Source organism: Physella acuta, unplaced genomic scaffold (genome assembly GCF_028476545.2).
Source record: "Physella acuta isolate Inbredline_101_S28 unplaced genomic scaffold, ASM2847654v3 ptg002059l, whole genome shotgun sequence".
Taxonomy (NCBI): domain Eukaryota; kingdom Metazoa; phylum Mollusca; class Gastropoda; family Physidae; genus Physella; species Physella acuta.
In genome coordinates, this window is record NW_026733562.1 from 112,501 (window position 1) to 125,268 (window position 12,768).

The 12,768-nt window shown below is 37.3% G+C and overlaps 2 protein-coding genes across 2 annotated transcripts; one reads left to right on the forward strand and one right to left on the reverse strand.

Moving 5' to 3' along the window:
• The first annotated feature begins 3,207 nt into the window (after positions 1-3,207).
• On the forward strand, positions 3,208-4,275 carry LOC131931937 (toll-like receptor 4). The gene has a single exon (XM_059288771.1). It carries the CDS (start codon positions 3,208-3,210, stop codon positions 4,273-4,275), a length of 1,068 nt encoding a protein of 355 aa, XP_059144754.1.
• A 3,272-nt stretch (positions 4,276-7,547) lies between these two features.
• Positions 7,548-11,009, reverse strand: LOC131931938 (toll-like receptor 4). The gene has a single exon (XM_059288772.1). The coding sequence runs from the start codon at positions 11,007-11,009 to the stop codon at positions 7,548-7,550; it is 3,462 nt and encodes a 1,153-aa protein (XP_059144755.1).
• Positions 11,010-12,768: the final 1,759 nt, after the last annotated feature.

The window sequence follows — 12,768 nt, forward strand, 5'->3', positions numbered from 1 at the left end:
CGGACTGTGGACAAGATTCATAGTGGGAACATTGGTCTTAATTCAGGGCATACGGCAGAAGTTGGTCTTAATTTAGGGCATACGGCAGAAGTTGGTCTTAATTCAGGGCATACGGCAAAAGTTGGTCTTAATTCAGGGCATACGGCAGAAGTTGGTCTTAATTCAGGGCATACGGCAGAACGTGGTCTTAATTCAGGGCATACGGCAGTTGGTCTTAATTCAGGGCATACGGCAGAACGTGGTCTTAATTCAGGGCATACGGCAGTTGGTCTTAATTCAGGGCATACGGCAGTTGGTCTTAATTCAGGGCATACGGCAGTTGGTCTTAATTCAGGGCATACGGCAGTTGGTCTTAATTCAGGGCATACGGTAGAAGTTGGTCTTAATTCAGGGCATACGGCAGAAGTTGGTCTTAATTCAGGGCATACGGCAGAAGTTGGTCTTAATTCAGGGCATACGGCAGAAGTTGGTCTTAATTCAGGGCATACGGCAGAAGTTGGTCTTAATTCAGGGCATACGGCAGTTGGTCTTAATTCAGGGCATACGGCAGTTGGTCTTAATTCAGGGCTTACGGCAGTTGGTCTTAATTCAGGGCATACGACAGAAGTTGGTCTTAATTCAGGGCATACGGCAGTTGGTCTTAATTCAGGGCATACGGCAGTTGGTCTTAATTCAGGGCATACGGCAGTTGGTCTTAATTCAGGGCATACGGCAGAAGTTGGTCTTAATTCAGGGCATACGGCAGAAGTTGGTCTTAATTCAGGGCATACGGCAGAAGTTGGTCTTAATTCAGGGCATACGGCAGAAGTTGGTCTTAATTCAGGGCATACGGCAGAAGTTGGTCTTAATTCAGGGCATACGGCAAAAGTTGGTCTTAATTCAGGGCATACGGCAAAAGTTGGTCTTAATTCAGGGCATACGGCAAAAGTTGGTCTTAATTCAGGGCATACGGCAGAAGTTGGTCTTAATTCAGGGCATACGGCAGAAGTTGGTCTTAATTCAGGGCATACGGCAGAACTTGGTCTTAATTCAGGGCATACAGCAGAAGTTGGTCTTAATTCAGGGCATACGACAGAACTTGGTCTTAATTCAGGGCATACGACAGAACTTGGTCTTAATTCAGGGCATACGGCAGAACTTGGTCTTAATTCAGGGCATACGGCAGAAGTTGGTCTTAATTCAGAGCATACGGCAGAAGTTGGTCTTAATTCAGGGCATGCAACAAAAGTTGGCGTTAATTCAGGGCATACAACAGAAGTTGGACCTAATTCAGGGCATACGGCAGAAGTTGGTCTTAATTCAGGGCATATGGCAGAAGTTGGTCTTAATTCAGGGCATACAGCAGAAGTTGGTCTTAATTCAGGGCATACAGCAGAAGTTGGTCTTAATTCAGGGCATACGGTAGAAGTTGGTCTTAATTCAGGGCATACGGCAGAAGTTGGTCTTAATTCAGGGCATACAGCAGAAGTTGGTCTTAATTCAGGGCATACGGCAGAACTTGGTCTTAATTCAGGGCATACAGCAGAAGTTGGTCTTAATTCAGGGCATACGACAGAAGTTGGCTTTCAGTCAGAAAACGTATTTGGTTTAGACACAACAAAGTCAAATGTTATTGTTAATTCAGTCAATTACATTCATGATGGAGTCAATTTAGAGCACGCCACAACCTCAAGTGTTGAACCGCAGTCCCCTTGCAAACTAACATCAAACGGCAACGAGGCTACAGTTGACTGTCGAAATCTTGACTTAAGTCATCTCTCACCTGCCTGGTTTCCTGACTCCACGACTCAAATTTACCTGGACAACAATAACTTGATGGAGATTCCAAATCAAATTTTTAACCATTTGAGTCGACTTCAAATTCTGAGCATATCTTACAATAAGATAAACGAAATCCACGAAAACGCTTTTGTTGGGTTGGTAAATTTACAGAAATTAAATCTTGAATTGAATCAACTAGACATAGCAGATAAAAGATGGACATTTCAAATTTTTAATCCGTTGAAGAACTTGACTGAGCTTCGTTTGATGTATAATAAAGCAACGTATTCAAGCAGCATTAATTTACCTCAATCTCTGTACAAATTAAAACTGCTGACTTTACGAAGCAGAGATGTTTTTTTATATTTTGGTGAAGACTTTAAAATGCTTGCAGATCTCCATCGATTGGAAATTTCCGGGTCATCTACAAATATCACAGAACAAACATTTGAAAACGTTGGTGTTATAAGAGAATTATGTATGAATAATTTTAAAGAAATCATGAATGTAGATAAGAAAGCATTCGAACCGTTAAAAAATCTAACCGTTCTGGTCCTTGACTATTTTTTTATTGGAGTTAAGACTATTCTGAGAAGACTTACCCCGTTTAAAGGGCGACAAATGGATATGATTCGGCTTTCGACTGTAAGCTTTACTTCAACAAACAAATACCCGCCCATGCATGCCCAGGACGGTATCTTATCAGGTGAAGATTTGCAACACATTTTAGAAATTTGTGTTCGAAATCTTATCTTCACAAACAATTATATTTACTATTTACAACCCTTAAATTCCGAGCAGTTAAAAAAATGGGACCAATGCTTAGAAAGCCTAGATATATCTTTGAATAGATTTATTTTAATCAATCGCCTAACTCCTGGAGTTGAAAAGTTATTGGGCTTGAAACATCTGCAGAAATTTACTTTCGACAACATTGTTAGATCGTGTCATTTTGATGCCGATAGAGGTGGAGTGTCACCATGTAATAATTACGCTGAATTTAGAGAATACGGTATATTTGAATTTAAATATTCAGAAAAGAGTAAAACCAAATCTTTTAGACAAAAGTTACAAAAAAATAATTTAACCAGTTTCCAAAACAATGTTGGTTCAAACTCTGGTAGGATTGATGATCAGACTGAAACGGATTCGTTAAATTATAACCTAACTACTAACGGTGGAAATGTTGTAAGTTTTAATGTGTCTGAGAGCATTAAAGTAATCAATGCGGGTAGAACACTAGCAAGCTGCTCCCTCAAACAAAATGTCACACTCCGTGGAGCGCAAAATGTGAAATACATTGACCTTTCAGAAAACAGATGCGCCGATTTTCAAGGACGATTTCTTGGACTTACTGGATTGGAATCTTTAATTCTGACAGGAAATAACATGGCCGTGTTGTCTGATTCATTTTTTAAACCCTTGCCAAGTTTAAGAAATCTGGTCATGTCGGCTTGCCAGTTAGACAGCGATCAAATGTCAAAGAAAAGTGATCACATTTTTGGTCACCTAAAAAAGTTGGTAACACTGGACTTATCTTCTAACTCTTTACATTCACTCTCCAAACGGACTTTTGATAGAAATACTGAACTGGCTTTTCTGAATTTGACAGAAAATAATTTTCAGTATGTGCCGTTTGATTTAGCTGACAGGCCAAATCTGAGAGAATTAGATTTGACAGACAATTTGATCGCATCACTGAGCGTGAGAGAAACTCAAGACATGGACGACCTAGTCCGTCAGTTTGGCAGCTTTAATCTCCATTTATCTGGCAACATTTTGTCTTGCGGCTGTCAAAGCCTGCAGTTCCTACAGTGGTTGGTGATGACGCGGGTCACATTGGACGCCGATGGAAATTTCACGTGCATGAACGACGACGGCGAGCTGACCTTCACCTCCAAGTACCGTGACCTTGAGAAAGTGTGGCGCCACTGTATGGGCACTTTCTACTTTGCCCTCTCCCTCGTCCTGTTTTGTTTCATGGCGGTCGGTTTTCTCACGTGTTATATTGTAACAAAATATAAAACTTTTATAATGTGCAGTTTGATTCAAATCGTGGGAGGCTTCAAACGAAAAACTAAAAACGATTACGATACTGGAGTATTTATAGGATACGCGGATGAAGAGTATCGATTCCCATGTACAGAGTTACGTGAATTTATCGAGAAAACTCTCGGCCTAAGTACATATATAAAAGACCGCGATTCTCCAGTTTCTAGCAATAAAGCAAACAGTTTAGTAACAGCTATCAACTCTAGCTGGAGAATAGTTCTGGTGTGTAGTCAACCTTTTCTAAGAGATGACCAGTGGGCAGTGTTTACGATGAAGTGGGCCATGCTGTCTCAGACTCCGGCCAACCCGGCACGAGTTATCGTTCTTGTGCGAGAAGATCTTCTCGATGACCTCCCCTCAGAAGTTATCAGCGGTGTGGCGAGTGAGAATATCATCGTGGTGGCGAGCTGGGAACTGGACTATGGTGTGGAGCAGAAGTTGAGGACATTGTTGGTTCCATAACAGGGTTGATGAGTTTATGTTTGTTGGATAATTGGGAACATACACAGTGGATACATAGTATGTTGGACAAGTTCCTACACATAAATTTATATTTTATTTCTCACGATGGTTGAGCAACATAACTTGTGGACAAATAACTCCATTGAAATAGTTGTGACATCAAGCCGTTGTTTGATGGGAATTACAATAGCTAGGTTAATAATCAACGATGGACGAGCCACGAAATAAGTATATTTTTGTTGATGCAAAATGACCAATAATAAAGAATTCATAAAAAATACTCTGTGATGCGTCTTCCATTCCAATATTTTACTAACTATGTACATGTATAACAGAAGCTATTATCGGCTAGTCTTTGCCCCGACAATTTTATAGCCATATCTAAATTTAATATATAATTAAACATGTATTTGTATTTAGATTTTTTAACGGTAACACATAAAGCTACGCTAAAAGCAGAAACACATACACTTTTGCTTGATTCTAAAATTTAACTTACACTTCACTTACCCCTTTCTCGATAACGCGGTTCTTTATACAAATATAATGAGCATCAGAGTCAATTAATTATACATAAAACCGCTACTTGCTTACTGTAGCTTACCTAGCAACCTGCAATCCCATGTGACACAATTAAAATAACCAAAACTATTTTTTGTAAATACATCCAGAAAAAAACCATTTAATACATACACAAATGTTTATACATACATGCACGTGTATATACCTTATATATTTTAAATTATAGGCCTACACACACACGCATCCGCTCACACACAAGCACGCATGAATCACAGACGTCATCCACATAACTGAAAAGGTACTCAAATTATCGTGTAAACACACAACACAGTCAACGCACATATACATATTTAGAATGATTACAAAACTGGATTCTTCTGGCTAAAAAAATGTGTAAAAAGTCGCGATTTGTTAAAATGTCTATTTCGATTTTATTTTTCATAAATACAACACTTTCCCCTCTGGGCTCTTGTTACAAGTGAAAAGCCATTGTGACAGAAATGGCTATTCAGTTGACAACGCCTTAAAATGAGCCAGAAGTTATGGAAATAAGCCTACTTATTGTATTGAGATAAACGTATATTTCAATTTGAACATAAAGCACATCAGCATTCTTCCAAGACAAATCATAAATGATAATGAATTTAAAATCTTCATCTTCTTCTTCGTTCTTAATTTTAGTGTTGGAAGGGACACCCTTCACAATTAAGTATACGTGTCAACTGGTTATGCGCCATTGACTCCGATTTCAGCCTGCTTTTTGTTTTTGGATTTGCTTCCATAGTCTTTGTCCAACCAAGAACAAACTACAAGGCAGCAGTTGTTTGATTTTGGAGTTGTCTCTCCTAGAAGAGTGGCTGTCCCCAGCTAACGAGCATTATCTGCCTGAGGGTTCGATCTCGAGACTTTTCGGTTTTGTAAAAATGAGCAATACCGACTCGATCATAAGCTGTTCAATTCACCAAAAATAAAAATAAAAATTTAAATAAAAATTTTATATTAATCATTGGACGCTAAAATGTGCAAGAAATTTTATGGACGACCAATGTTTTTACAAGGGAAATTACGCTTTGAAAATTAAGCTTTTATTTAGTTCGCAACGTCTAGTAATTTAATTACGACTCTCTTCAAATACACCGATTCTGTTCATTCTTTTCGCATAATTTCTTCCTCTGTGACAATGCAAGAATATCGATTATTAAAAATTGACTTTGAATTTAAGGTAGTCATTTAAATTAAAATTTAAATTGATAATATTCAATAATAAAAGAGGAGACAACACGTTTCAAAACAAACGATCACTCTAATAGCTGGCCATCACACGATGAATTGTTTTGCACGGCTGGGTGATGTTTTACCTGACAGTGGACTAAAATATGTAAGAGGTCTAATGAACAACCAACCTTTTATTTAAAAAAAGCAAGTTTGTTTTACTGTCTTATTTTCAGTGCAGTTAAAATCTAATTATTAGGAAGGTTTTTTATATTTGTTTAAAGTTAGTGCATGGAAAAGTTTGTTGTTATGAAATAACTAGAAAAGTATTGTGCTTCATGCTTTTTTTTTCTCTCTTAATTGCCTCAGACATGTAATATACAGCGTCAGTTTGCCTTGCCATGTTCGCTTTAGTATTAAAGTTTTCATCATAAACCTGTGAGGACTGATACAGATTTACAGCAGAAATACTTCTTTACGACAAGGAATTTCATTTATTGAAAATTGTTTCCTTAAACAAAAAACCAATCGTCAAATTTCATTTTTGTAGTTTGTAAGAGTAACGGAATGATCAGAGCTAAAGCTCTCAAGGGCACAAAATAAAAATTTTAAAAATATGTTAACCTTGAAAGGGAAAGTCTTGTGGCGATTCTTAGAAATCTTATTAGGTTCAAGAGTTTTTTCTAAAAATGATATATAATATTACAAGGGGAAGTGACAATTAGTGGTATTATTGTGCTATATAATATGGAGACTTTCTTTCAGATACCCCAGCCCCCGAACCACATTAACCATACCCATCCCTACGAACTGAATTGAATTTATTTAAATCGAATTTATAAATTATTAAAATATTAAATTATCTACTTCACCCAGTGTCGCCCTCTTTTGCACCTTCCGAAATATTCAAGTACACCACCTATCCCCCCGGGGGAGAAAAAGTCTGTAAGAAAAACAGATATTATCCGCACAATTATTAAAATGGTTCATATTATTTAAGAAACACAACACAGACAATGTTTATGAAATCTTTATTATTAGTCAATTCTTCACATCTAACTTATTGATAGTTTTTTTAAAATTGTGTATCGTTCAACAATCCATAGCATAAAACAACTTCTTAATATCAGAAGAAATTCTTTATAAATACTTATATAATAAATACTTATATGTTGTAATGTTTCAATGATGTTTTTTGTCTTTTGCAACAAAAGTGTCTATAGGTTATGTTTATTTGCTTCACAAACAACAAATTAAATAATTTATGTTTGACCAATAAAATACATTAAACAATTTACTCTTGATCAATATAAGAAATTTAACAATTTACGTTTGACCAACATAAAAAATTAAACAATTAACGTTAGACTAACATAAAAGAGTAAACAGTTTACGTTTGACCAACAGATAAAAGTAAACATATTTATGTTTTATTAACATAACAAGTAATTATTTCAAGTGTCAAGACCCGTCCAACAAATTATATATCCACTGTGTATGTTTCCACTTATCCAACACAAACAAACTCATCAACCCTGTTATGGCACCAACAATGTCCTCAACTTCTGCTCCACACGATAGTCCAGTTCCCAGCTCGCCACCACGATGATATTCTCACTCGCCACACCGCTGATAACCTCTGAGGGGAGGTCATCGAGAAGATCTTCTCGCACAAGAACGATAACTCGTGCCGGGTTGGCCGGAGTCTGAGACAGCATGGCCCACTTCATCGTAAACACTGCCCACTGGTCATCTCTTAGAAAAGGTTGACTACACACCAGAACTATTCTCCAGCTAGAGTTGATAGCTGTTACTAAACTGTTTGCTTTATTGCTAGAAACTGGAGAATCGCGGTCTTTTATATATGTACTTAGGCCGAGAGTTTTCTCGATAAATTCACGTAACTCTGTACATGGGAATCGATACTCTTCATCCGCGTATCCTATAAATACTCCAGTATCGTAATCGTTTTTAGTTTTTCGTTTGAAGCCTCCCACGATTTGAATCAAACTGCACATTATAAAAGTTTTATATTTTGTTACAATATAACACGTGAGAAAACCGACCGCCATGAAACAAAACAGGACGAGGGAGAGGGCAAAGTAGAAAGTGCCCATACAGTGGCGCCACACTTTCTCAAGGTCACGGTACTTGGAGGTGAAGGTCAGCTCGCCGTCGTCGTTCATGCACGTGAAATTTCCATCCGCGTCCAATGTGACCCGCGTCATCACCAACCACTGTAGGAACTGCAGGCTTTGACAACCGCAAGACAAAATGTTGCCAGATAAATGGAGATTCAAGCTGCCAAACTGACGGACTAGGTCGTCCATGTCTTGAGTTTCTCTCACGCTCAGCGATGCGATCAAATTGTCTGTCAAATCTAATTCTCTCAGATTTGGCATGTCAGCTAAATCAAACGGCACGTACTGAAAATTATTTTCTGTCAAATTCAGAAAAGTCAGTTCAGTATTTCTATCAAAAGTCCGTTTGGAGAGTGAATGTAAAGAGTTAGAAGATAAGTCCAGTGTTACCAACTTTTTTAGGTGACCAAAAATCTGATCACTTTTCTTTGACATTTGATCGCTGTCTAACTGGCAAGCCGACATGACCAGATTTCTTAAACTTGGCAAGGGTTTAAAAAACGAATCAGACAACACGGCCATGTTATTTCCTGTCAGAATTAAAGATTCCAATCCAGTAAGTCCATGAATTCGCCCTTGAAAACCGTCGCATCCGTTTTCTGAAAGGTCAATGAATTTTACGTTTTGTGCACCGTAAAGAACCAAGTTGGTCTTGAGGGAGCACTTATTCAACAATCTCTGTAGTTTAAGCACTTTAATGCTACTGGACATATTAAAAGTCTGAAAGTTTACGCTGTTGAAACTTAACAAGTTTTGACCAATATTTTGAAAAGATGCGTTTCTTTCTGAATTCAGGATAACGCTAGCTTTATATTCAAACATTTCTGTGTCGTTTATTTGAGAGCTAGTACTTAAAATATATTCCCTCTGATTTCTAAATTCAGTAAACACAATAACCGGTTCTTCGAAGTGACTGTAAACACTGCGAATAGCCCGAACAAGGGCTGGGTGTGTTTTGTCACACGACTTTATGCTGTCACCAGCGTTTAGAAGTTGAAGGTTGTTAAAAAGCATCAACCGTAAGAGACCAGGATTAACCCCAGCGAAACTATTAAAGGATATATCCATTTTCTGAAGACATACGTCCCACAAACTGGAATCCTCGAAAGCATCTGGTTCTAATAAATAAATATAACTATCCTTCAAAGCAAACTCTCTAACACAAATTTGCAAAACGTGTTTGAAATCTTCTCGACTTAATTCTCCATCGTGTGTGTGCATCGACGGATATCTATCTGTAGAGCTAAAAGTCACAGATTTTAAAGAAATCAACTCCATTCTTCTTCCTTGGAATGGGGCCAGTCTTTTCAGCATATTTTTAACCCCAATGAAAAAATGATCGATTAATAAAACCGTTAAATTTTTTAACGGCTCAAACGCTTTTTCATCCATAATGGAGATTTCTTCAAAATTGTAGATGTATAGTTCTTTTATTGCACCAACGTTTTCAAATGTTTCTTTTGTGATAATCTGAGATGATCCGGAAATTTCCAATCGTTGAAGATCTACAAGCAACTTAAAGTCCTCACCAAAATATAAAATATCATCACTAATGCTTAGAGTCAGCAGTTTTAATTTATACAGAGATTGAGGCAAATTAATGCTCTTTGAATACGTTGCTTTATTATACATCAAACGGAGCTCAGTCAAGTTCTTCAACGGATCAAAAACACGAAATCCCCATCTTTTATCTGATATGTCTAGTTGATTCAATTCAAGATTTAATTTCTGTAAATTTACCAACCCTACAAAAGCGTTTTCGTGGATTTCGTTTATCTTGTTGTAGGATATGCTCAGAATTTGAAGTCGACTCAAATGGTTAAAAATGTGATTAGGAATCTTCATCAAGTTATTTTTGTCCAGGTAAATTTGGGTCGTGGAATCAGGAAACCAGGCAGGTGATAGATGACTTAAGTCAAGATTTCGACAGTCAACTGTAGCTTCGTTGCCTTTTGATGTTAGTTTGCAAGGGGACTGCGGTTCGTAACTTAAGGTGTTTGTGTTTTTCGCAACATCCGTGCAGTTTTTAGACCCAACTGCAAGGGTTGAATTTTTTCCTGAAGAAACACTAATGGTGGTGCTGATTTTTGAATTGGCATTTGAGATGGAAGGTCGTTCTGAAATAGCTGTAACATTTGATGTGTTTACTAAGCTTACACGGTTAAATCCAGCACCTGTATAGTTTATTGTATCAACACCCGCATGTAAAACACTGTCATAGTTATCTCCGAATGTTGTAGAGTTTTTGGAAATAATCATAGCAGCTGTTGTATTTTTTACACTAACGCCAACTGCTGTCATGTTTTTGGAATGATCTCCAACAAACCCTAACTGTGAGTTGTCCCGTGGATTAAATTGTAACTTGTCAGACTTGGGCTTGTCAAATTGTAACTTGTCAGACTTAGACTTATCAAATTGTAACTTGTCAAGCTTAGACTTATCAAATTGTAACTTGTCAGGCTTAGACTTGTCAAATTGTAACTTGTCAGACTTAGACTTGCCAAATTGTAACTTGTCAGACTTAGACTTGCCAAATTGTAACTTGTCAAACTTGGACTTGCCAAATTGTAATTTGTCAAACATAGACTTGTCAAATTGTAACTTGTCAACTGACCGTAACCTCCGGCATCCCGGCATTTTGTTTTGGCACCGTCGTGGTAAAACTGGCAATGAAGACAAATCACTTTGACCGGTACCATCGACCATTACCTGGCCACTGCTGTCCTTTGCACCACCTTTCAGAAGATTTCTTGTAACTTCAGCACTGGTCGACTCACGGACATTTGATGAGGCTATGTATCCTATAATAAAAATCTCCAACACGACAAAAAAATATAAAACTCGTTGATTTCTTCCCATTATCTCAATAAAGTTAGAATCTCTACTTGGTGTTTATTTTTTTAGTGATTGAGACAACTAGACCTCAAGTTATTGATAGTTTTAAAAACTGTCTCCAGCTATAAAATCAAATGTAAGATCTCACACTAGATAAACGCTTTTAGAAAATATATCCAACATCCACTGCTTTAAATTCTGAAGTGTCAGCGTCTAGTCAACCTTCGGCCACACTACTTCTCTTCACACATTAAGCAGACACTACATTAAAGCACCTGGTGGTTTGTCATTGGTTGTGTCGGGTTAGACATGTATAGGTAAACCCCGCCCACCCATTTCGTGTTCAAATACAGTTTGACCCTCGTGGTGTAGGTGACGGGGGTAAGGATGAACAATGGCCTAGTTATAAGCCGGTATCAAACCCCAAAAGTAGAGATAGAACCTAGAAGTTAGACTGCATTTGTTAATGTCTATTTTGTCTTAACAATATATTAATAAACCTCAAACCCCAATAGTAAATAATTATAGAACCCAGTAGTTAGAGACTACATTGATTAATGTCGAATTTGTCTTAACAATATATGTATTTTAATACGCCTCAAACCCCCAAAGGTAGATATTGAACCTAGAGACTGCATTTGTTAATGACGATTTTGTCCTAACAATATATACATTTTATAATAACGCCAAGGGGGGTTGGTGTGTTTTGTTGTGAGTTGAGTACACGCAGAGGATGTCAATACCTAACTGTATATCACAGCTGCTCTCAAGACAAATTAATTTGTAAGAGTTTTGTTTTACAACACTGCACACGTTTCACAACCGACCGGAATCAAGGAATGTCCCCCACCCACTCCCTCTCTTTAACTTCCCAGACCTAACCTTTTTTACTTTCTCGTATAGAGAAAGTATTGTAATCGGGCAAAAAAAAATCGAGATTTTTACAAATCTCGACGTTTTACACTTCACTGATACGGAAAAACATAATTTTGCAATCTTGTCCGTATGTCTGTGTCTGTGTGTCTGTCTGTGTGTAAACACGATAACTTGAGTACCGTTACAGCTAGGTTGATGGAATTTCATATAATTTTATCAAAATCGTAGATCCGTATCAACTTTTGAGCGATTTCCGACAACCGGAAGTGGTACTTTTTCTACTTTGAATTTTTAAAAAGCCTATAACTTGAGTACTATTTCAGATAGATAAATGAAATTTCACATGTAAGTAAAAGATCTAATTCTCTACCTTCTGTCAAATTTTGAGTAATTTCCGATGACCGGAAGTACTAATTTACGCTATTTCCGATTTCTCAAAAAACGCACGTAAATTTATAAAGTACTAATAATATCCCGCACTATTATGCACATTTTATTAGGCGTTCACTTAGTGTGCCATTCTTTTTGTTTACGAGATTCCATTTTATTATAAAAAGTTTAAGAAATTAAAAATGGCTTACAATATTGTCTATGTCCTGAGTTGCCATCCCTCGTAGTTTTATATTAGAATATCCGAGAAAGTTTAGGGGAGATCACTCCCGGTTTATTTTATTCTATCTTCCAAAGTATGTCAACTTCCTTGTTCCTACACTACAGATTCTTGTCTTAGTCTCAAAGATTTCTGATTCTGGGATAGTCCACCAAGCTCTGAAGGGTACATAACTCACGTTGGGGAAAGTAAAGGCGGCTGAGCATAGTGCCCATCACGGCCATAACTGTATTCATAATTTACTAAATTCTTTTTTTTTTACAAATTGTTTATTTTAAATTAAGTGAATATCGCAGC